Source organism: Coregonus lavaretus (genome assembly GCF_964263955.1).
Source record: "Coregonus lavaretus genome assembly, chromosome: 36".
Classification (NCBI taxonomy): domain Eukaryota; kingdom Metazoa; phylum Chordata; class Actinopteri; order Salmoniformes; family Salmonidae; genus Coregonus; species Coregonus lavaretus.
In genome coordinates this window covers 24,821,706-24,847,990 of record NC_140023.1, presented here as the reverse complement: position 1 = coordinate 24,847,990, position 26,285 = coordinate 24,821,706, and the positions used below count along the sequence as shown (strand labels likewise).

General features: G+C 42.7%; 1 protein-coding gene across 2 annotated transcripts in view; it reads right to left on the bottom strand.

The window, feature by feature from the left end:
• abcc2 (ATP binding cassette subfamily C member 2) overlaps positions 1-26,285 on the bottom strand; it is an 81,394-nt gene that overhangs the window by 31,184 nt on the left and 23,925 nt on the right. For both annotated transcript variants that reach the window (XM_084153715.1, XM_084153714.1), the window contains 16 exons: positions 25,146-25,400; positions 23,304-23,369; positions 22,041-22,178; positions 21,754-21,900; positions 21,356-21,440; positions 20,805-20,871; positions 20,392-20,518; positions 17,333-17,509; positions 16,690-16,857; positions 16,248-16,422; positions 16,015-16,150; positions 8,235-8,343; positions 7,533-7,752; positions 7,218-7,372; positions 6,799-6,954; positions 640-839 (listed from right to left, as the gene is read on the bottom strand). In XM_084153715.1, the coding sequence (XP_084009841.1) occupies positions 640-839; positions 6,799-6,954; positions 7,218-7,372; positions 7,533-7,752; positions 8,235-8,343; positions 16,015-16,150; positions 16,248-16,422; positions 16,690-16,857; positions 17,333-17,509; positions 20,392-20,518; positions 20,805-20,871; positions 21,356-21,440; positions 21,754-21,900; positions 22,041-22,178; positions 23,304-23,369; positions 25,146-25,400 (2,381 nt within the window). The remainder of the gene's footprint in view (positions 1-639; positions 840-6,798; positions 6,955-7,217; positions 7,373-7,532; positions 7,753-8,234; positions 8,344-16,014; positions 16,151-16,247; positions 16,423-16,689; positions 16,858-17,332; positions 17,510-20,391; positions 20,519-20,804; positions 20,872-21,355; positions 21,441-21,753; positions 21,901-22,040; positions 22,179-23,303; positions 23,370-25,145; positions 25,401-26,285) is intronic.

The following is a 26,285-nucleotide window of genomic DNA, read 5'->3' as shown; positions in this document are numbered from 1 at the left end:
ACAGTACTACATAGAGCCACGACTACATGGAACTCATGCAAGCAGTAAAATTTGATTTTAAAAAATGATACAAATACACCTTATGGAACAGTGGGGACTGTGAAGCAACACAAACATAGGCACAGACACATGCATACAACCACACGACAACATACGCACTATACACACACGTACACATTGATGTTGTGTTATAGATATGTGGAGATATAATAAGGGCCTGAGGGCACACACTTAATGTGTTGTGAAATCTGTTGTGAATATATTGTAATGTTTTTAAAATGGTATAACTGCCTTAATTTTGCTGGACCCCAGCTGCCTTGGCAGCAGCTAATGGGGATCCATAATAAATACAAATACAAATAGTAATGGCTGGAACGGAATAAATTGAATGGTATCGAACACGTCAAACACATAGTTTCCATGTGGTTGAAACCATTCCATTCACTCCCTTCCAGCCATTATTATGAGCCATCCTCCCCTCAGCAACTTCATGTGAGACAGAGAGACAAGACTGACAAGACTGACAGACATTTAGTCAAACATTAGACATCACAGATACACCGTAACATTTCAGACAGAAAGGAACTGCACATTATGGAGTGCTGTTTTGATATGAAGAAAACTGAGTGTGTTCCTGACCTGTTGGAGACTATCCACGGGTAGACCGACTTGAGGTTTTCATCAATGACTTTCTCGTTGTGTTTGAGGAAGCGTTCCTGGTGTCCATAGGCCCGGATGACCGACAGACCAGACACTGTCTCTCCGAAGTGAGAGTAGATGGGAGACCGAGACACCGAGTCCAGACGACGCAGCTGCCGTGAGGTCGCCACATAGAAACGCTGAGGGGAGAGAGAGAAGATGGAGGAATGGAGTGAAGGAGAGAGAGAATAAATTATTCACAAATCATATACTGATGTGGCACTGACCACGTTTACATGCACACCAATATCCTGTTATTATTCGGGATACTCAAGTATTCTGTTTTTGAATTGACGCATATAAACATCATATCCTGTTTACAATAACCCGAATAAGCTCCTATCCCGGTTTTGAGAAACCCAAATAAGATGCCTGGGATATGCATGTAAACATCTTATCCCGTTTACTGTCGTTTTTTGGGGGTCTGCGCAGACTCAGTTTTGCATAGTATCACCTTTGAAGTTCAGGTGGGAACAGTAATAGTTGGAATAGTAACTGAAGTCTGGACACTGACTGTAGGCCTCACATGTAGCCTATTATAGTACTCCTGCAGAATTAAGTGTTTCTTGGAGTAAAATTATAGACCAAATGTTAATTCTGTCTCGGGAACAGGAGTGGAGAAATATTATTTATTTCATCTTGAGAAAATGTGAATGAATGCCCACGTGTTATTTAGACTAAAAGTTGACAGTATTTAACCTTCAACCACATAAAATATGCATCCAAGACTAACTGAAATACTATCAAAAACATGTTGGATAGTTTTCACAGCTGTTCATTTCCTTAAAACCGGTCAACAAACTGATGTAATTTGGAAATTATACACAGAAATCTCGCTGGTTTACCGATGTCAACTAGATGGTTGATGATGCATTCATTCTATCATTTATGACATTATTCTGGTGAGCAAGGCTTTATTTAAGCAATAATACACTCGAGGCCATGTGTTATGACATTTTTATCATGGCTGTGACGTGGTCATAGCCAGGATGCGATGCCGAGTGGCATAGACCACCACAGCCATGATAAAAATGTCATAACACATGGACTCGAGTGTATTATTGCTTTAATACAATGGGTTACCATTAAAAATCAAGATTATTTCCCAAACCATACATTTTTCAACAAAAAGTGATGCTACATTCACTAACACTGGTTGTCAAGTGACATTTTAGGCATTCTCTGGTCGTTAGTTCTATTCGTATTGACTGCCATGTAAAGCAAAACTACCCAAGCGCTGGTTGATAGTTCCAGAACCTTGGTTTCTAGAGACGCTGTCCATGATTCTGAAAACAGCGCACGTCTGGTCTACGCATAGGAAAATTGAATGGCAGATTGAAACATTAAGGGCGCTGTCCGTGGATCTGAAAACAGTGCTGAAACATTGTAGCAAAGACATTGACACAGATCAGAATAGAAACCACAATGACATTTTTTTTCAGATGGTCACAGCATCGACAGCTATTAATTTATGATACTGAATTGCACATTTCCACGGGGCAGAGCTCATTGCCTAGGTTCTCATACATGTAGCCAGGACGATTCTCTCTGTCTCTTTCCATTGCATTTTTGTTTCTTCATTGAAACTCAGTTCCATATCTCAAACCATTTTTGTCTTCTTTTAATTACGAATGAGTCTGGCTTCAGTTTGCGAGGCTTCAGTTTGCGATTTCCTTCATTGCCTCTTCGGCCAAAGTGCAACTGCAAATCAAACCACACCGTATTCAGTAGGTGGCATAGAAATTCCGCTAGGTAGCTTCTTTCATTTCTCTCCTTTTCTATGTCGTCTATAGCAGCGCTAACGTTACTGATTTCTGCATGTCTAACGTTAACACTAGGCTCAGGTTGATGGTCCACTTGCTCTTCTTCGTGTTTTATTTCTTTCATATCCTCCTCCTCTTCTTGTTGGCACCATTCTTCAAACGTTAGTGGATAAAACAAAATCAAAAGTAACTTTAAAATCATCCATGACGACTTACAGGTGCTAATGCTAGTAGTTGTAAAAGTAGTAGTGGCAGTGCGTTGCTAGCTAACGACGTAAACGATGCCACTTCATATGCACGTGGCCATGTGTATGTTGTCTCATATACTGTATCATGGGCAGGAGAGGCTTTAATAATGGGAATTCCAAACCACCCATTGTATAATTAGTATTCTAGAGCATCAAGTAATGACAGAAGAGAAGCTGCATGTATCTAATTATAGACAAGATTACTAACAAATAGCTTATTATAAGCAGACAAATACTATATCTAAATGAGACTTAAAAACTCCATGTCAAAAAAATCGTTACGCCGTCCCTGGGCAAATTAGGAATATTCTGTTTATTCGTGGATATATGGAAACTCGTAAGCGGGTATCAAAGGTGCATATAAACATCTTATCCTGAATAAGATCTTAACCGGGATATGAGCTATTATCCGGAATACTGTACGCATGTAAACGTGGTCAGCGACAGGACCATCTTTATCTGCCCCCACTCTCTCCCTCTCTCGCTCTTTTCCACCCTCTCCCTCCGTCTCTCTCCCCCATTCCTTTCAGTCCCAATGATGTAGGCCTCCTGTAGCTCAGTTGGTAAAGCATGTATGTAAAAATGTTAAAAAATAAAATAAATAAAAAGTACTGTATACCCTAGATTGCTGGTGCTACACTACATGACCAAAAGGTATGTGGACACCTGCTCGTCGAACATCTCATTCTAAAATCATGGGCATTAATATGGAGTTGGTCCCCCCTTTGCAGCTATAACAGCCTCCACTCTTCTGGGAAGGCTTTCCACTAGATGTTGGAACATTGCTGCGGGGACTTGCTTCCATTCAAACCATTTCTGTATGGACCACGCTTTGTACACGGGGGCACTGTCATGCTGAAACAGGAAAGGGCCTTCCCCAAACTGTTGCCACAAAGTTGGAAGCACAGAATCGTCTAGAATGTCATTGTATGCTGTAGCGTTAAGATTTCCCTTTACTGGGACTAAGGGGCCTAGCCCGAACCATGAAAAACAGCCCCAGACCATTATTCCTCCTCCACCAAACTTTAAGGTTGCACTATGCATTGGGGCAGGTAGCGTTCTCCTGGCATCCGCCAAACCCTGATTTGTCCGCTGGACTGCCAAATGGTGAAGCGTGATTCATCACTCCAGAGAATGCATCTTCATTGCTCCAGAGTCCAATGGCAGCAAGCTTCACACCACTCCAGCCGAAGCTTGGCATTGCACATGGTGATCTTAGGCTTGTGTGCGGCTGCTCGACCATAGAAACCCATTTCATGAAGCTCCTTCGGTAGTGAGCGTTGCAACCGAAGACAGACGGTTTTGATGCGCTACGAGCTTCAGCACTCGGTGGTCCCATTCTGTGAGCTTGTGTGGCCCACCACTTCGCAGCTGAGCCGTTGTTGCTGCTAGACGTTTCCACTTCACAATAACAGCCCTTACAGTTGACCGGGGCATCTCTAGCAGGGCAGACATTTGACGAACTGACTTGTTGGAAAGGTGGCATCCTATGACGGTGCCATGTTGAAAGTCACTGAGCTCTTCAGTAAGGCCATTCTACTACCAATGTTTGTCTATGGAGATTGCATGGCTGTATGCTCGATTTGATACACCTGTCAGCAACAGGTGTTGCTGAAATAGCCAAATCCACTAATTTGAAGGGGTGTCCACATACTTTTGTATATATAGTGTCTGTATTGGCCAATAAGAAGCTTTGAAGCCACCATCCTCCATATTGGTACTCAGAAGGAGCAGTCCTCCATAGGAATTAATGGAATTCTACAGTATTTCAAGAAACATTTTCAAGGCCCAAATTACTGTATTTGTTGAAGTGGGGACAGTAACATTAGTACTCTCTTAAAATTCTACTTTTAAGGATTTATAGTTTTTTATATAGTCATATATTTTTTTAAATTATGGATTCCGAAGGTCGTGGGCGCCCCCATGCCACCCCACTTCTTTGTGTTGTCATTTCACTTTGAACGAAAACAAGGGGGTTGAGCGCTGAGCCGTCTTGGGCTGGCCTTCTGGGCAAGGTGTGTTTGTCTTTGCGCTAAATCCCGCCTACTCTAATGACCCTGCTGCCATGGTACCCAGAGCAGGAGAGGAAGTGAAAGTCACATGCAAGTTACAGCCGCCAGAAACAAACACAGAGCAGACAAAGCCAACAAACTAGCTAGCTAGCTAAGTTGTTTGCAGATAAACTGTCCTGGTAGCAGGGACAACGTTTTCTGATAATGTCGACACCAACAAGCATCATTCTCAGTTCTTGGATCTGAATCAACTCAACCCCAAAATTGAAAAAGAAGCGAGAAAAAGACTGTTCATCATAACCAATCCAGAAACCGGATAAACATTGGAATTAATTTTGAAAGATGGAAGAGTGATGCCGAAATGGCCACCGTTCTCATGGACTGGTAGGTAAGTGTTGTTTTTCAACCACTCCACAAATGTCTTGTTAACAAACTATAGTTTTGGCAAGTCGGTGTATGACACAAGTAATTTTTCCAACAATTGTTTACAGACAGATTATTTCACTTATAATTCACTATATCACAATTCCAGTGGGTCAGAAGTTTACATACACTAAGTTGACTGTGCCTTTAAACAGCTTGGAAAATTCCAGAAAATGATGTCATGGCTTTAGAAGCTTCTGAGAGGCTAATTGACATCATTTGAGTCAATTGGAGGTGTACCTGTGGATGTATTTCAAGGCCTACCTTCAAACTCAGTGCCTCTTTGCTTGACATCATGGGAAAATCAAAAGAAATCAGCCAAGACCTCAGAAAAAAAAGGTAAACCTCCACAAGTCTGGTTCATTCTTGGAAGCAATTTCCAAATGCCTGAAGGTACCACGTTCATCTGTACAAACAATAGTACGCAAGTATAAACACCATGGGACCACGCAGCCGTCATACCACTCAGGAAGGAGACGCGTTCTGTCTCCTAGAGATGAACGTACTTTGGTGCGAAAAGTGCAAATCAATCCCAGAACAACAGCAAAGGACCTTGTGAAGATGCTGAAGGAAACAGGTACAAAAGTATCTATATCCACAGTAAAACTAGTCCTATATCGACATAACCTGAAAGGCTGCTCAGCAAGGAAGAAGCCACTGCTCCAAAACCGCCATAAAAAAGCCAGACTACAGTTTGCAACTGCACATGGGGACAAAGATCGTACTTTTTGGAGAAATGTCCTCTGGTCTGATGAAACAAAAATAGAACTGTTTAGCCATAATGACCATCGTTATGTTTGGAGGAAAAAGGGGGGTGGCTTGCAAGCCGAAGAACACCATCACAACCGTGAAGCACGGGGGTGGCAGCATCATGCTGTGGGGGTGCTTTGCTGCAGGAGGGACTGGTGCACTTCACAAAATAGATGGCATCATGAGGAAGGACAATTATGTGAATAAATTGAAGCAACATCTCAAGACATCAATCAGGAAGTTAAAGCTTGGTCGCAAATGGGTCTTCCAAATGGACAATGACCCCAAACATACCTCCAAAGTTGTGGCAAAATGGCTTAAGGACAACAAAGTCAATGTATTGGAGTGGCCATCACAAAGCCCTGACCTCATTCCTATAGAAAGCATGTGGAAGGCTACCCAAAACGTTTGACCCAAGTTAAACACTTTATAGGCAATGCTACCAAATACTAATTGAGTGTATGTAAACGGCTGACCGATTGGGAATGTGATGAAAGAAATGAAAGCTGAAATAAATCACCCTTTACTATTATTCTGACATTTCACATTCTTAAAATAAAGTGGTGATCCTAACTGACCTAACACAGGGAATTTTTACTAGGATTAAATATCAGGAATTGTGAAAAACAGTTTAAATGTATTTGGCTAAGGTGTATGTAAACTTCTGACTTCAACTGTACATACCTGTATACTTGGCAAAAATGTATGTTGACATTAATAAATGTATTTCTATAGCTTCCCAAATATTTTTTACAATGGTGGAGGAGTACAAAAATGGCTGTGCAGTGGCTTCAAAACAGACCCCCCGTTAGTCATCTAGGATTTATATACATCATTGCTCAGTCCCTTTCCCTCCCTCTCTCCTCCAACCACACACTCCTTTCTCTGTTTCTCTCTCTCTACCTGAACGAAGTAGTAGACCACAGCCAGAGGGACGATGATGGCGGTGAAAATGGGCGTTGCCAGGCAGATGACAAACAGCGTTCCAAGCACACCCAGGAAACACATGATCCAGGAGCGAAACGATTGGGGGATGGCCTCGTCCACTGTGAATATGTCCTACAACAGGAAACAGGTGGTGACATCATCAAACAGTAATATGGCATCACCAACAAGGATAAAGCGAACGCAGGGGTAATGGAATATTCAAATACGCCAGAGCTACGTTCATTAGGGCACGCAATGGAAAGCGTTTTAAAACGTTTTGCAAAGGAAAACATTTGTGACCGAAGTCCAGATAGTTCCTCTGTGTTTCAGTCCGTATTTTTTTCTTCATTTGGTGCCTAATGAACACAGCACAGTTGCAGGTTTAGCCCCTATACCTTGGCAAAGCGGTTGACAACCCTGCCGGATGGCGTAGTGTCAAAGAACATCATGGGAACACGAAGAATGTTGTTGAGCAGCCGGGAGTGGAGGATACGAGACGCATTGATAGAGCCGTTAGCCAGGAGTAGGGTGCCCATGAATACAAATAAACCTGTTGTGAGGAGAGGAGACCATTTTAATAAAACAGGTGTGTGTGTGTGTCTACAAATGGACAATACAGTCTTATTCTTCTCTCACGCTCACCTACTTCATAAGGTGTATTTAACATGGACAATGAAGCAACTTTTCTCTTTCTCTTCTTCTCCTCTTACCTTGAGCCACGCCCAGCGCACCGAATACACCAATCCGAGTGTCCCTCTTCCAGGTGGGGTAGGTTATGTTGTAGTAATCCTCTGCATCATTGGTCCAGTCACTCAGCCACACGTTCTGACCAATGAAAGCCACGTTCTGGATGAAGTACACCAGGAAGAACATGATGGAGTAGCCCCAGCCCATTGCACGTAGGTACTGGAGATACACCGAGAACTTCACCTGGAGAGAGAGAAAGAGAGAGACGGAGAGAGAGGGAGAAAGATAGAGAGAGACAGAAGAAGAAAAATAATCATGCCAATAAAGCACCTCAAATTGAAATGAATTGAGAGAGAGACAACAAAGAGAGAACGATGGATGTCTTTTAACTACATACACTTCAAAGAGAGAATCTTTACTGTTAGATGTTTTTTTCTCTGAATGCTTTTCAGCTTTTAATATTAAACAAATTATAGTTTCAACAGGATGTATTGGGGTTATTATTACTATTATTACCACTAGAAGGACTCTTTTGAGTGCATATGATTTCTCATACAATGCGCGCCCCATGCCTTGAATGACCAGTTGCCATTGAGTTTGTAGACTAGTGCATTTGATTTCTGGGTTCTTGCAGGGTTCTACAAACAGTAAGTGGTCTTGCTTTTTCCACCTCCATACCAAGGCTCTAAGTCAATACAGCCCACAATTTACTGTCCACAATATACCTGTCCCGTCTCCATGGTTTCCTTCTCGATCAGCCTCTGGCCTTTCTTGGTCTCGTCGTCAGCAGGTGGCTTCGGTTTCTTTAGGGAACTGTTCTTTCTCAACCTGACACTGGGAAACACACACAGATTGGGAAAAGAGGTGAGGGGATGGAGGAGAAAAGGAGGGAAAGTGTGAGTGTATGTTCGATAATAAACACAAATACTTAAATGTCAGCGGTATTGGAGGAGGAAAATGTTTTGAAGGTGGAGTGAAATAATGTCGATTCTCACTGTAGAAGATGGAAGGATGAAGGGCAAGGAGGAGAGAGAGAGAAGATGGAGTCATTCACAAATGATGTACTAAAGTGACAATGGTAGTAGGCCTATATAAGGACTCTCTCTCTCTCTCTCTCTCTCTCTCTCTCTCTCTCTCTCTCTCTCTCTCTCTCTCTCTCTCTCTCTCTCTCTCTCTCTCTCTCTCTCTCTCTCTCTCTCTCTCTCTCTCTCTCTCTCTCTCTCTCTCTCTCTCTCTCTCTCTCTCTCTCTCTCTCTCTCTCTCTCTAGTTCGTTCTCTCTGTTTGCAGAGGGGTCATACCCATAGGGGGCACAGGGGCACGTGACCCCTCAGCTTTGTTCTGTTTTTGTTGTTGTTGTTTCTCTGTAATACTACTAGCCACCATTTTTATGAGGGTACAATTCAAGGTTATTCTGGCTGGAAAAGGAGGAAACGACTTGAAAAAGAAACTGAGTTTGAAAGGAAAATTAAAGTCCTAGAATTACGTAATTACAGTGCATTTGGAAAGTATTCAGACCCCTTGACTTTTTCCACATTTTGTTACGTTACAGCCTTATTCTAAAATGGATTTTTTTTTTAAGCCCTCAATCTACACACAATACCCCATAATGACAGTGAAAACAGGTTTGTTGTAAAAAATAAAATAAAACAAATACCTTATTTACATAAGTATTCCGACTCTTTGCTATGAGATTTGAAATTGAGCTCAGATGCATCCTGTTTCCATTGATCATCCTTGCGATATTTCTACAACTTGATTGGAGTCCACCTGTGGTAAAGGCTCACACCTGTTTAGCAAAAACCAAGCCATGAGGTCGAAGGAATTGTCCGTAGAGATCCGAAACAGGATTATGTCGAGGAACCGATCTGGGGAAGCATTGAAGGTCCCCAAGAACACAGTGGCCTCCATCATTCTTAAATTGAATCATTTTGGAACCACCAAGACTCTTCCTAGAGCCAAACTGAGCAATCGGGGGAGAAGGGCCTTGGTCAGGGAGGTGACCAAGAACCCAATGGTCACTCTGACAGAGCTCCAGAGTTCCTCTGGGAGATGGGAGAACCTTCCAGAAGGACAACCATCTCTGCAGCACTCCACCAATCAGTGGCCAGACGGAAGCCACTCCTCAGTAAAAGGCACATGACAGCCCGCTTGGCGTTTGCAAAAAGGCACCTAAAGTCTCTCAGACCATGAGAAACAAGATTCTCTGGTCTGATGAAACCAAGATTGAACTCCTTGGCCTGAATGCCAAGCGTCACGTCTGGAGGAAACCTGTCACCATCTCTACGGTGAAGCATGGTGGTGGCAGCATCATGCTGTGGGGATGTTTTTCAGCGACAGGGACTGGGAGACAAGTCAAGATCAAGGGAAAGATGAAAGGAGCAAAGTGCAGAGATATCCTTGATGAAAATATGCTCCAGAGCGCTCAGGACCTGAGACTGGTGTGAAGGTTCACCTTCCAACAGGACAACGACCCTAAGCACATAGCCAAGACCACGCAGGAATGGCTTCTGGACAAGACTCTAAATGTCCATGAGTGGCCCAGCCAGAGCCCGGACTTGAACCCGATCGAACACCTCTGGAGGGACCTGAAAATAGATGTGCAGTGACGCTCCCCATCCAACCTGATAGAGCTTGAGAGGATCTCCAGAGAAGAATGGGAGAAACTCCCCAAATACAGGTGTGCCAAGCTTGTAGCGTCATACTCAAGAAGACTTGAGGCTGTAATCATTACCAAAGGTGCTTCAACAAAGTATTGAGTAAAGGGTCTGAATACTTATGTAAGTATTTCTACAACTCAAAAACGTATTGTACTGAGAAAGACCTTTAGACTTTTTTTGATTGCATTAATTTACCAAAGTTGCACGATGTGCTTAAGTCCCAACTGGATGAACCAATCTCAATACAGGAAATCCACGATGCCATTGTAGAGCTCCCAAAATTAGAGGCACCGGGAAGTGATGGTTATACCTCAGAATTTTATAAGCAGTTTGCAACTATACTTTCACCAATACTGCTTAGACGGTATAATAATGTTTTGGATCATGGTATTGTAAATGGAACTACTGCTGAGGCAATTATCACACTCATTGCTAAAGGGGGAAAGACCTGTCTCAATGCTCTAACCATAGACCAATCGCTTTACTGAATGTTGATTTTTAAGATACTTTCTAAATTATTAGCAAACAGACTTAGGAAAGTTATTCACCCTTTGATTTCAACTGACCAGGTTGGTTTCATTTCAAATCGATGTAGCTCAGATAATGCAGGGGCATTTTGGTGTATAAAGCTGTGATGTTGAAGGTACCAGCTGTAGCATTATCACTTGACGCTGAAAAAGCGTTTAATCAAGTAGAGTGGACATTTTTATTCTATACAATAGAAAGATTTGGGTTTGGTCCTTTAATTATAAGATGGGTTTCCGATATATACAATAGCCCTATAGCAGCAGTTATAACAAATGGTATTATATATTATTTATTTCCGTTGGAGAGGGGCACAAGGCAGGGATGTCCGATGTCTCCCTTGCCCTTTGTTTTAGCATTAGAACCATTAGCAGAAGCCATAAGATGATAACTGATATTGAAGGTATTGTGGTGGTAAAGCATGAGCATAAACTGGCAGTGTATGCAGATGACATGTTATTGTTTGTTAGGAATCCAAAAACGTCAATTACGGGGCTACTTAAGTTGGTCAGAGATTGCTGGCTTCAAAATAAACTGGAAATAGTCAGAGGTTACTCCGATAAATGATCTATGTACTGAAGACCAAATTTCAGATTTAAATTTTGTTTGGGCTCCGGAAGGTCTGAAATATCTTGGTATTTTCCTATCATCAAATATTAAGTTAATGGTTGAAGAGAACTTGGAAGCTATTGTGAATTCCTTGAAAGCAGACTTTGTAAGATGGTCCTCCCTCTTTTTAACGTTCCGAGCAAGAATTGAAATAATAAAAATGACAGTGGCTCCAACAATCAATTACAAACTAAGCATGTTACCTCTCAATCTACCGCAATCCCTTCTTTAAGAAGATCAATTAAATTATCACTAAATGTATATGGAATTCAAAGCAACACCGCATCGGCTTATAGAAACTAATGATGCCAAAATATAAAGGTGGCATGGCACTTCCTGATATTAAAACATATTACATGTCATACAGTGAGGGAAAAAAGTATTTGATCCCCTGCTGATTTTGTACGTTTGCCCACTGACAAAGACATGATCAGTCTATAATTTTAATGGTAGGTTTATTTGAACAGTGAGAGACAGAATAACAACAAAAAAGTCCAGAAAAACGCATGTCAAAAATGTTATGAATTGATTTGCATTTTAATGAGGGAAATAAGTATTTGACCCCTCTGCAAAACATGACTTAGTACTTGGTGGCAAAACCCTTGTTGGCAATCACAGAGGTCAGACGTTTCTTGTAGTTGGCCACCAGGTTTGCACACATCTCAGGAGGGATTTCTTCCCACACCTCTTTGCAGATCTTCTCCAAGTCATTAAAGTTTTGAGGCTGACGTTTGGCAAATCGAACCTTCAGCTCCCTCCACAGATTTTCTATGGGATTAAGGTCTGGAGACTGGCTAGGCCACTCCAGGACCTTAATGTGCTTCTTCTTGAGCCACTCCTTTGTTGCTATGGCCGTGTGTTTTGGGTCATTGTCATGCTGGAATACATATCCACAACCCATTTTCAATGCCCTGGCTGAGGGAAGGAGGTTCTCACCCAAGATTTGACGGTACATGGCCCATCCATCTTCCCTTTGATGCGATGAAGTTGTCCTGTCCCCTTAGCAGAAAAACACCCCCAAAGCATAATGTTTCCACCTCCATGTTTGACGGTGGGGATGGTGTTCTTGGGGTCATAGGCAGCATTCCTCCTCCTCCAAACACGGTGAGTTGAGTTGATGCCAAAGAGCTCGATTTTGGTCTGATCTGACCACAACACTTTCACCCAGTTCTCCTCTGAATCATTCAGATGTTCATTGGCAAACTTCAGACGGGCATGTATATGTGCTTTCTTGAGCAGGGGGAACTTGCGGGCGCTGCAGGATTTCAGTCCTTCACGGCGTAGTGTGAAAACCAATTGTTTTCTTGGTGACTATGGTCCCAGCTGCCTTGAGATCATTGACAAGATCCTCCTGTATAGTTCTGGGCTGATTCCTCACCGTTCTCATGATCATTGCAACTCCACGAGGTGAGTCTTGCATGGAGCCCCAGGCTGAGGGAGATTGACAGTTCTTTTGTGTTTCTTCCATTTGCGAATAATCGCACCAACTGTTGTCACCTTCTCACCAAGCTGCTTGGTGATGGTCTTGTAGCCCATTCCAGCCTTGTGTAGGTCAACAATCTTGTCCCTGACATCCTTGGAGAGCTCTTTGGTCTTGGCCATGGTGGAGAGTTTGGCATCTGATTTATTGATTGCTTCTGTGGACAGGTGTCTTTTATACAGGTAACAAGCTGAGATTAGGAGCACTCCCTTTAAGAGTGTGCTCCTAATCTCAGCTCGTTACCTGTATAAAAGACACCTGGGAGCCAGAAATCTTTCTGATTGAGAGGGGGTCAGATACTTATTTCCCCTCATTAAAATGCAAATCAATTTATAACATTTTTGACATGCGTTTTTCTGGATTTTGTTGTTGTTATTATGTCTCTCACTGTTCAAATAAACCTATCATTAAAATTATAGACTGATCATGTCTTTGTCAGTGGGTAAACGTACAAAATCAGCAGGGGATCAAATACTTTTTTCCATCACTGTATGTAGCCAGACCAATTATATACTGGCTCTACCCACCAAAATAACCCCCCTCTTGGGTAGCAATTGAAGAAGAAATGTTCCACCCCATGCCACTTAGATTGATAGCATACGGAATGCTACCTGAATACTGAAAGAACATTCCAACAATATCTGCTTCTTGGAACGTTCTTAAAATTGTTGGAAATAAATGTGCAGTCTCCTTATGTACCTCTTTTTAAGCAACCATCTGGAGCAATCTGCACATATTAATCAATCACAGACCGTTATTGTGGAGAGATTGGCTACAGATGGAGTTTGGACCGTGTCTGATTTGTATAAAGATGGTAAAATTATGGATCTGAATGAACTGAAGGATAAGACCGGCTCTACCAACCATTTTACAATCATTCAGATTGTACAGGCAGTCAAGTCGGCCGATAGAACAACACATTTAAACATGATTTGAACGAATTGGAAAGTTTCATAAAGGGTGTCCATTCCAAAGACCACCTGGCATCCAGGGTGTATAAATTCTTAAACAAAAAAGCAAGGGGACTAAACCTTCCCTTAAGAGAAAAATGGGGTAAAGATTTGAAGATGAATATACAATAAATTGAATAGAAAAAGGTGTGGAAAAACTTTTTTTAAACACGCAGAGAGTCTAAAGCACAAATGGTTCAGTATAATATAATTAATAGAAGTTACTGGACTCCCTCTAAAATGTAAAAGGCAAAAATGACAACCGACCGCAAATGTTGGAGATGTAAATCAGATGATGCCGGGCTTGTATATCTTGGTCAAGTGTCCTAAGTTGGAAACATATTGGAAAATGATATTATCTCTATTTCAAGGCGCAATAGAAAATAGACTACACTCAAATGCAGGCTTTATCTTGCTGGGAATTAACCTCCCAGAAAATACACCAAATTCTTCCATGCTCAGGACCCCAACTCGCATTGCTAAAAGGGTAATTTTAAGGCATTGGGAGAGGAACATTTGCAGAATGGCTCAAACTGTCAATGAACACTGTCAAATTTGATAAAACTATTGCAAATGGATAATGCAAAGTCAAAAGAATATGAAGAAATATGGCCCAAGTTTGAAGTTACTGTCTTGGAGTGAATGAAAACATGGGGAAATGTATGTTATTTATAATATGTAATTAATACCAATCATGTGTATTGATACAAAATCATTATATCAATCAATAATATGTCATTCATACAAATCATGTATATAATGAGAAACTATCATTATTCATAATATTAAGTACCTATTTATTTATTGTTTTTGAAATTTCGTTATAAATGTCCATATATGCAACATCCTTATTTTGATGTATTGTTTGGATGAAATTGTGATTCGCAAAGAAAATAAAGGAAAGTATAGAAATGTGCCTTTATGAGTCAAAATTATTTGTACCAGGATGAGCGAGAACAATGTGTCGTGTTTACATGTGGTGTGTTTTGTTGTTTGGTTAGTGTGATATGTTGTATGTGTTGTAAATAATAATATATATATATTTTTTAAATAGCAATTTTATGAAGTTGGCTTTAGCTAGTCCAAATAGGTTCCCAATCTCCCAACCTCATAACTAGCTGCCAAGAAGCCATTTCAGGCTATAAATCAAGTTATAGTAGCTAGCTTGTCTAACGATCTTAGCTGGCATGCCTGCTGGCAAGATTTTTTGACTTTGGAAAAGTTAGCAATTACTAGATGTACTGAATAAGACTCACGTTCCTTTCCATCTTTTACCCAGATTTTAGCATACTGTAGGCTGTGACCGGGAGTCACATAGGGTAGCGCACAATTGGCCCAGCATCGTCTGGGTTAGGGGAGGGTTTGGCCGGGGGGGCTTTACTTGGCACATTGCGCTCCTTGTTGTGGGCCGGGCGCCTGGATTCTGTTTCCTCCAACACATTGGTGCAGCTGGCTTCTGTGTTAAGAAGCGCGTTTTGGCGGGTCATGTTTCGGAGGACGCATGAATCAACCTTTGCCTCTCCCGAGCCCATTGGGGAGTTGCAGCGATGAGACTGGATCGCAAATTGGGGTAAAGTATATATATATATTTTAATACAAAAATAAACACCAGTCAGGAGGATACAGGCAGCTCAAGATGTATGCTTAGATATGCAGAAAAATAAACATTTTTTTTTTTTTTTTACATAGAATGAAGTATAATAATTATGGCTCTAGATTCCAGGAAAAGGCTGTTTCAGGTGTTTGAAAAATGCTAAATTCTCCAACCCCCAGCCATCCGCAGACCACCCCCCCAGCCATCATCGGACCACTCCCCAGCCATCCTCGGACCACCCCCCAGCCATCCTCACACCACCCCCCAGCCATCCTCAGACCACCCCCCCAGCCATCATCGGACCACTCCCCAGCCATCCTCGGAACCACCCCCCAGCCATCCTCTGACCACCCCCCAGCCATCCTCAGACCACCCCCCAGCCATCCTCGGAACACCCCCCAGCCATCCTTGGACCAACCCCCAGCCATCCTCGGACCAACCCCCAGCCATCCTCGAACCAACCCCCAGCCATCCTCACGTTCTTTGTGTGCCCTTAGATTTTTGTCTGTGTGTGTGTGTGTGTGTGAATGTGTGCATGCGCATGCATGCATTTGTGTACAGGCTTTGTATGGTTTATTGAAAATGGCTGTTGCTTTGTGTACCTTTTAACCACCCGGGAATCTGGCTCTGAACTAAAGAGCCATTTCAGACTCTCTCTCCTTCTTTCTCTCTCGCTCTCTCTCTCCTACCTTCCATTGCGTTGGCTGCGTCGGATGCTGCTCTCTCTCTTCAGGGTGATAGAGACAATGTCTTCAGGAGGGGCGTCTGCCTGAGGATCCTGTAAATCTGGGACTAGCTCCACCTCCTCACAGTCAGAGGTTGGGTCTGTTGATAAACACACACACACAACCAGTTACACACACACACAGCCAGTTACACACACACAGACAACAAAGACAGTTATACACACACACACACTCACCAGTGTGTTTCTTGCCCTCCTCTTTAGCATAGGTGTCCAGGAACTCAGAGAAAGCCCCCTTGCTGTCCTTGAGACTTTGGTATGACCCGACCTCAGAAACACATCCGTCTTTCAATACAACGATCTCATCCACATAGGGCAGGAAGCTCACTCCATGGGTCACCAAGATACGGGTCTACAGAGGGAGAAGGTGTAAGAGAGGAGGACGATGAGGAAGAGGATGAGGAGGAAGAGAAGAGGGAGGGGATGAGAGGAGGTTGGGCAGGAGAGGAGAGGAGAGAAAGGAGAAGGAGGTGGAGGAGAGGAGAGGAGAGAAACTGTACTCCATGGGTCACAAGTCCACGGAGGGATCAGAGAGATAGGACATATGTGCGTCCGTCCATTCATCCATCTGTCTGTTGATCTAATTTAGCTAATTTATTTGGTTAGCCATTCCACTCACCTTATCCTTGAGTATTCCTGTCGGTCCCACCACCTCCTCAAACAGATGTTTGCCCACATGAGAGTCTACGGCTGAGAGAGGGTCATCCAGTAGGTAAACGTCAGCCTGGCTGTAGGCTGCCCTGGCCAGGCTCACACGCTGCTTCTGACCCCCGGACAGGTTAATACCCTGGGGGAGGAAAGGAGAGGGGAAGGGAGGAGAGGAGAAGAGAGCGGAGGAGAGGGGAGGGGAGGGAAACGGGGACATAGGTCAATACCTGGACACGAGAGATGGAATTAGCTATAGAGAAATAATATAGTTGAATCTCTATGGCATTAGAATTTTAATTAGCTGTACAGTTTACTTCTTGAATTGACTGAATTGAAATGAAATTGACCCCACCATGGTCATTAGCTGGATACGAGAGATGGCATTATCCATAGAGATAGAACATAGTTTTTGCATTTAAATGAGCTGTGTTGATGGAAAAACAGGGTCCATCAAAAACACGGTCCATCATCACTGACACGTGAATTTGTTGTTTTTAGTGTACACACTGACTGACTATGATTCAAAGGCCCATTTGGGACTCAGACCCAATCTCAATGAGTTCTCCCCAGCCTCTCTCCCCTAACCACCTCCAGACCACCCAGTCCTCTCTCACCTTCTCCCCGATCTCAGTCTGGTCTCCCCCAGGCAACAACTCCAGGTCGGGCCCTAGGGCGCAGGCCTCCAGCGTAGCCTGGAAACGAGAGTCCTCCAGTGGGGAGCCAAACAGGATGTTGTCCCTGAGAGTGGCGTTCTGGATCCAGGCCTGCTGGGGCACGAAGGCTATCGACCCCTGAAGAGAGCAGAGACGGAAGGGGAGACAGAAGAGGGAAGAGGTGGGAGGAAGGAGTGTGGGCGACAGAGAGGGAGTGGGTGGGAAAGAGGGAGGGGAGGGAGTGCAGGAGGAGAGAGAGAAAGGGAGTGGGTGGGTGGGTAGAGAGGCAGGGGAGGGAGTGAAGAAGGAGGAGAGAGGGAAAAGGAGTGGGTGGGAAGAAAGGGAGGGGAGAGAGTGCAAGAGGAGAGAGAGAGTTTTAGCAATGACATTTACACTCTCCTCTATATGTATTTGGACAACAACGCTGAATTTTTCAATTTGGCTCTATACTCCAGCATTTTGGATTTGAAATAAAATGTTTCATATCAGGCAACAGTACATCATTTCACCTTTTATTTGAGGGTATTTTCATACTTATCTGTTTTACAGTTTAGAAATTAAATCACTTTATGTATCTAGTCTCCCCCATTTGAAGAAGTCATAAGTATTTGGACAAATTCACTTAAAGGGCTCTATTTTCGGCTGGTGGTAAGGAGGCGGAAGTGTCAAATGCACGTCAGTTTTGCAATTTAAGGGGTGGAAATATTTGAGGTGTGCCAATAGGCGCAACTAGGGATATTTAAGACCGACCAAAAGCTAGTGTTAGCGGTAACGCATTTGGTTATAGCATTGATTTTGCCAGCGGAGTCACACACAGTAGCCTCATGTACATCACCAACGTTTTATTAAAATATCACGAGCTTCAAAACAGTCAACAGACATTCCCTTTTTTTATTTCAATTGGACATAATTTTTGTACAGCTTCTGTGAAACATTTGGACTCATTATGTGCAATGCCCATTGCATGAAAGGTGTCAGTGACTGTAGTACGCCTGTTTAGGAACATCAAGTAATTTAAAAAGACTGCTTATTGTTTTTCATTATTATTCTGTCAAAAAATGCATCTTCCACTTTCCTCTGTTGGACCTAACTGTCAAATCGAGGGTATTCCGATCGCTGTCTGTGGTTCTGAATCCACTTGTAGGCTATATTTGCCTGTTTGTTTGTTTGTTTACTTTTCACGTGGCAAACCTCACTACTGGCCATTTCAACAGCAATAGTAAGCTTAGCTATATATATATATATATATATATATATATATATATATATATATATATATATATATATATATATATATATATATATATATATATATATATATATATATATATATATATATATATATATATATATATATGTATATAGTGGACATTCCCCCTTTCTCTTTATATTGGATCATTTTCCAGCTCCTGTGAAAAGTTCCACAGTCTACGTTGTCTTAGGCCTAATAAAATGTGATTTGATTTGAATATTATATGCCCATGGGGTGCAATTAGGGTGTCTGTAACTGTAATTAGACATAGCCTATTTAAAACAAGTTGTTGTTTCTTTTTATTAGAATTTGATTGGAATTATTCACTGTCTTTTTACGTCTTATCAATAGTGAATTTAATCTTGCTTATTGACAACATTTGGCATGTCCATAGCTCAGACATAATGTATTTTACAGTAGGCCTATATCAGTGTCAATGCCCCCCAAAAATGCTAACCTCCCCTGTTATTGGTAATGGTGAGATGTTAGCATGTTTTTTTTTGAGGCCTCTGTAACTTTCTCGCTCATTATTATTCATGGAATTTTTCTTAATCATGGCATATCGGATTGATTTAGAATTATTCAGAAACACCTAATCACTTAGAAAGAAAATTACTCCAGTCATCATTCACCATTCAGCTCCTATTGGACAGAACATAACCCCAAACAGCCAAATCCAACTGCAAATGCATCCAACGAGTTTGCAGAGGAACAACCCTGATAGAGTCATTGCGTGCTAGGTATATGGAACCAAATACTACACTTTTGACTACTTTAATACACTACAAGTGAATTTGTCCAAATACTTATGACTTCTTGAAATGGGGGACTAGATACATAAAGAGCTTTCATTTCTAAATGGTAAACAGATATGTATGAAAATACTCACAAATAAAAGGTGACATTCTGTCCTGTCGCCTCATAAAACACTTGATCTCAAATCCAAAACGCTGGATAATAGAGCCACATTTAAAATGTAAGCTTCACTGTCCAAATATGGAGGTGCAGCCAATCACTGGGAAACGGTTCCATCAACCTGCAGTGTGTGCAATCATGCTTTTTTCAGCGTTCTTATATTGGAAAGGTTAACTGTGAGGCTGCATACGTTCAAATTGGACCAGAGCTGTCAGTTTTGTCAAGAACTAAATCTAATTAGAAGCAGGTAGCCTAGCGATTAGAGCGTTGAGACAGTAACCAAAAGGTTCCTGGTTTGAAATACCTGAGCCAAGAAGGTGATAAAACTGTCGGTTTGCCATTCAGCAAGGCACTTAACCCTAATTTGCTCCAGGGGCACCATACTACTATGGCTGACCATGTAAAAACAACACATTTCACTGCACTTATCAGGTGTGTGTGACCAAAAAAAATGGGGTCTAATGGTCTAAGCCGCTGCCTCGGGAACACATTCTGCTGCAGCATGGGTTCGAATCCAGCACACTGCTATTCCAGCACGCTCTCTCCTCTCACTATCCTATCCAATAAAAAATAGGAGAGGAGTGGGACTGCCCCACTCCTGGAAAAAAAATGGACCGTATCTAAGTGTATATCTGTCTTCTGTATTGTTTGTTTATTTATTTACCCCTCCCCCCCACACACACACTCTCTTTGAAATTGTTGAATGTGTCAGTGTCATTTTGTGATGTTTGTGTTTTTGTCAAATCAATACATTATTTTAAAATAGGTCATATTGACTAATTTGAGTATTTAATGCGAGTATTAAAACAGTAAAAACAATTATTATTAACTGTATGACGTGTGTGTGTGTTACCTGTACATTGATGAAGCCCTTTGCACTGTGCATCTCTCCCAGCATTGCTGATATCAGAGAAGATTTCCCAGAACCCACCACTCCCACCACTGCTACCAGCCTGCCGGGCTTAATTTCCAATGACACACTGACACATACACAAACACACGCGCACACAACACATTTAACAAAGCAGAGGTGATGATTGCAAAAGCCACACCTCTCAAGGCATATCTGAGTATTTATTGAACCATTTTTTTACACTTTTAATAGCTGCTGTACTGACAGGAGAGGTTAAACTGAAAGTTAGCAATCCGTTGTACTGTGTACACTACCCTGTATCCAGTGCATATGACAATAAACTTTGATTTGATATTTGACTTCTCTGTTAAAGCACACACACACCCACACAACCACAGAGGAGGGAAACTCACTTTTTGAGAACAGGTTCAGCATCTTTCTCCCAAGCGAAGGTTCCATTACAGACACTCACGGCTGTGTCTGGGAACAGACATAGACACACGTTTGAGGCACAGGAGGTTGGTGGCACTTTAATTGGGGAGGACAGGCTCATGGTAATGGCTGGAGCGGAATTGGTGGAATGGCATCAAATACGTCAAACACAAGGTTTCCATGTGTCTGATGCCATTCCATTCGCTCCGTTCCGGCCACTATTATGAGCAGTGCTCCCCTCAGCAGCTTCCTGTGGTTTGAGGGGTGCTTGATTTAACTTGGCCATTTGCACTATTGACCACTATGCCACTGGTTTCATTGTACCGGCAAACTAAATGCAACTAATGCAACTAAAGTATTGACATAAAGGGACGGTTTCCTGGACACAGATTAAGACTAGTCCTTGACTAAATGGAGATTCTCAATTGAAAATGCTTCTTAGTCCATGGGACTAGGCTTAATCTGTGTCTGGGAAACCGTCTCAAAGTGTTTTGCTTTCTGGGGTTAAAGAGCAAGTAGCTCAGTGACCTACTGAAGCTGGGGTCGTGACGCACGGTGTTGGTGTCCAGGTCGTCTCCTCCCAGGAACTTCTCCAGACGCGTCTTAGAAACGCTGGTCTGGAGGGACAAACACACATTTAGTGTATTTAGTGTGTGTGTGTATGTGTGTGTGTCTTACCAAGCTAAATGATATTACTGCACTGCTTATTTTAACCCAAAAATAGTTCGATACAAGTCAGAATATATTGATACAAGACAAATTATCTTAAAGTAAATGCATTTTTGGGGTAAGCGAAATTAACTAAAAACAAGTCATTTAGACTTAATTATGTCAATATAATAATAAAAATGTAAGATGTGCGTGCAGTGTGTGTGCATGTGTGTGGATGTATGTGTGTGTGTGTGCGTGTGTGCGTGTGTGTTGTCCTACCTGCACCATTGCAGCTATGAGCATGGGTAGGAATGCCAGAGGGAAGCGGAGGATGTTGAACAGAGAGATGGAGGTGAAGGCTTTCCCTGCATCCAGAACGTTCTCTGAGTCCACTGCTACAAACACTGCAAAGGTTGCCAAGGAGACCTGGAGAGATACACAGGTTAGTTAGAGTGTGTGTGTGTGTGTGTGTGTGTGTGTGTGTGTGTGTGTGTGTGTGTGTGTGTGTGTGTGTGTGTGTGTGTATGTATGTGTGTGTATGTGTGTCTCTCGCTCGCAGTACTCACCAGGGCGGGGGCACAGGAGAAGATGAAGGTGGAGACGGAGGAGAGGTAGGCAAACTTCCTCATGACCCCCAGCTCTTGTTCTCTGATCCCCATCACCTGGTTCTGGAATGATGGTTCCCATGCATATAGCTTCAGGATCTGGAGAGTGGGAGGGGAGGGAGAGAGTGAGAGGTTGGAGGGAGGGGGGTGGGGGATGGAGAAAATAAGAGAGGGAATGAGGGAAGAGAGGGAGGGAAGAGAGGGAAGGGAGAGAGGGAAGGAGAGAAGAAGAGGGAGAGAGGTAGGGAAATGAGAAAAGGAGAGGGGGAGGTGGAGGTGGAGGTGGAACAGGTGGGAATAAGAGTAACGGCAGGTGAGAAAGTCTGAAGTGGCTCTTTAGTTCAGAGCAATATCCCCGGGTGGTTAAAATGTGCACAAAGCAGCAGCACAAAGCAGCAGCACTTCACAGCCATTTTCATTTTCAACAAACACACACAAAGTCACACACACACACACACACACAAAGTCACACACACACACACACAGTCACACACACACATGCACACACACAGGCCTGCTCAGAGGGAGTTAGCTCTTCTTACAGTAGAGCCCGAAAGCTTAATAAATATTACAATATTATAATATTACAATACTAAAAATGTATGGTAAATAATATTACAGTACTAATTATTACAAAACTATTATAATTCAACACAAAAACTATGATTTAAGTAAGAAATAGGCAAGTCTGAAGCCAAAAAAATTTAAAACATTCACATGAGCACCACAAGGCCTACTTCACCCATGCTCTACCAAGGTTTTCCAGCACACAACTTTGGCCTACTACAGTAGCTATGTTGGTCTATTGTACATCAAACAACTTGTAGGCAGGTTGCTTTGGATTCAAACCTCCTCAAACAGAAAAGTTTAATTTAAATTGGTGTCATATTGGCTTAGCTGTGATGGTAGAACATTTTGATTTTACCATTGAGCACTATAATACCTTGACTACCTGCACTTAGCTCCAACAGCGAACTTATTAATGCCATGACATTTCAGATTGGCCTCTTACTCAAGTACTCTTAATAACGTACTGTTGATAGAATATCTCTAAGATATATAGTCAAATGCACTGTTTAGTGCTGGGACAAAGAAAACTGTAGATATGAAGTAGGACAAGCACACACCATTGCTCTAACATACTTTTAATTAGGTATATTGAGCCTTTAATCAGTTATATTAAGCCTATTAAACCTAATTCAATGTTATTATTCAAGCTAATACCTTGATGCCGTTCAGCATCTCGTTCACGATTTTCATCCGTTTGTCTTTGTACTTCATGTTCTCGATCTGAAAATAGAGACAGACAGAAATAGGAATGTGAGGTAAGAAGGTTTTGCACTAACTGCTGTTGATGACAGTAAATGTATTAACTCATGCACCCAATAACACCAGAAACAGATAAGTTAATGTAGAATACTGTTGTTGAAGCTTCACCATTTAGATTTAACACAGTGGAGAACAATCCAAGTATGTACAGTGAGGGAAAAAAATATTTGACCCACTGCTGATTTTGTACGTTTGCCCACTGACAAAGACATGATCAGTCCATAATTTTTATGGTAGGTTTATTTGAACAGTGAGAGACAGAATAACAACAACAAAATCCAGAAAAAACGCATGTCAGAAATGTTATAAATTGATTTGCATTTTAATGAGGGAAATAAGTATTTGACCCCTCTGCAAAACATGATTTAGTACTTGGTGGCAAAACCCTTGTTGGCAATCACAGAGGTCAGACGTTTCTTGTAGTTGGCCACCAGGTTTGCACACATCTCAGGAGGGATTTTGTCCCACTCCTCTTTGCAGTCCCTTTGATGCGGTGAAGTTGTCCTGTCCCCTTAGCAGAAAAACACCCCCAAAGCATAATGTTTCCACCTCCATGTTTGACGGTGGGGATGGTGTTCTTGGGGTCATAGGCAGCATTCCTCCTCCTCCAAACACGACGAGTTGAGTTGATGCCAAAGAGCTCGATTTTGGTCTTATCTGACCACAACCCTTTCACCCAGTTCTCCTCTGAATCATTCAGATGTTCGTTGGCAAACTTCAGACGGGCCTGTATATGTGCTTTCTTGAGCAGGGGGACCTCGCAGGCGCTGCAGGATTTCAGTCCTTCATGGCGTAGTGTGTTACCAATTGTTTTCTTGGTAACTATGGTCCCAGCTGCCTTGAGATCATTGACAAGATCCTCCCGTGTAGTTCTGGGCTGATTACTTAACGTTCTCATGATCATTGCAACTCCACGAGGTGAGATCTTGCATGGAGCTCCAGGCCGAGGGAGATTGACAGTTATTTTGTGTTTCTTCCATTTGCGAATAATCGCACCAACTGTTGTCACCTTCTCACCAAGCTGCTTGGCGATGGTCTTGTAGCCCATTCCAGCCTTGTGTAGGTCTACAATCTTGTCCCTGACATCCTTGGAGAGCTCTTTGGTCCTGGCCATGGTGGAGAGTTTGGAATCTGATTGATTGATTGCTTCTGTGGACAGGTGTCTTTTATACAGGTAACAAGCTGAGATTAGGAGCACTCCCTTCAAGAGTGTGCTCCTACTCTCAGCTCGTTACCTGTATAAAAGACGCCTGGGAGCCAGAAATCTTTCTGATTGAGAGGAGGTCAAATACTTATTTCCCTCATTAAAATGCAAATCAATTTATAACATTTTTGACATGCGTTTTTCTCAATTTTTTTGTTGTTATTCTGTCTCTCACTGTTCACATAAACCTACCATTAAAATTATAGACTGATAATTTCTTTGTCAGTGGGCAAACGTACAAAATCAGCAGGGGATCAAATACTTTTTCCCCTCACTGTACAGTATGATAATATTGTAGCAAATTCCAGGGGCTGGCCCGACCAGAACTCAAACTGAGGTCACTGAGTCCAACACATCAGCCTCTCCCTTCCCCTTCCCCATCCTCCCCTCACTCTTGTTATTCCTCCTCCAGACCATTGATGGGCACCATGGATGAGAACCATGACAGCCAGTATTGCAGGTTCTACCTCCCTCTTCCCTACCTTCTCCCTCCCCCTTTTCCCTCCTTCTCTTCCCCCTCTCCCCTTCCTAACCTGAAAGGTCCTGGACTTGGTGGCCAACAGACCGTTGATGGGCACCATGAGGACCATGACAGCCAATCCAGCCAGTACAGCAGGCCCCAGCTCTATCCACAGGAAGACGATAGCGAGTGCTATCTGCAGTGGGCACGACCACAGCAGGTGGATGAAGTTAACAACGTCATTGAATCGCTGAGCGTCGGCCGACATCAGGTTCACCGTCTCCCCGACCGTCGACTCCTTACGGGCATCGTTCGATACAACCAGAGCCTGGGGGAGAGAGGGGAGGAGGGGAGGGGGATGAGGAAAGAGGGGAGAGAGAGGGATGAGGGGAGATGAGGGAGAGAGGGGAGGAGAGGGAGGAGAGAGTGGAAGAGGAGAGAGGAGGGAAGGAGATAGAAATGGAAGAGGATAGAGGATAGAGAGCAGGATGGAGGGGGAGAGTTGAACGAAAGGTTACTAAAGAGAAATAACACTTCTTTGAGCAGATACTGAAAGAGCTCCACGACACGTTGAAGGGCCACCTAACACTAAATCAACAGTTATACCACACACAGGGTCGGCTCCAGGCATAAGCAGTCGCGTAAGGCCCCCTGCCGCTAGTTCTTTTGGGGGAACTCAGTCGGGGTCTCAACTTACTGTTGAGAGATAGAATAGTATAATACACAAGGTGCAAGTAAAAAATGTGGCTGTGCATCAGCTGTTTTTCTCTTGTTTTGTCAGTCACTGACAGTCACTCAATTAGCCATCTAACGATTCATAAGTTAGTCTAGCCAGTTATCTAAACTTGTAGTAATCATGGCCAATACCGACCGGGCACGCAGGGCATATGCCCAGGGCCCCTGACCTCCAGGGAGCCCCCATTGATATTGTTAGTCACTCTCAATCAGATATCAGTAAAATGGCGTAAGTCATGGCAAAATGTATAGAATTGCAGGGAATTAGCTTTAAAATGGCAAAAATGTCTCTCCACCCCATGGCAAAATTGGTAGAATTGCAGGAAATTTGCTTTAAAACTGCAAACATTTCTCTCTGCCCCATGGCAAAATGAGTAGAATTGCATGAAATGTGTTATAAAATTCATAAATGTTCTCTCTGCCCCATGGCAAAATGTGTAGATCTGCAGAAAACTTGCTTTTAAAACCACAAAAATGT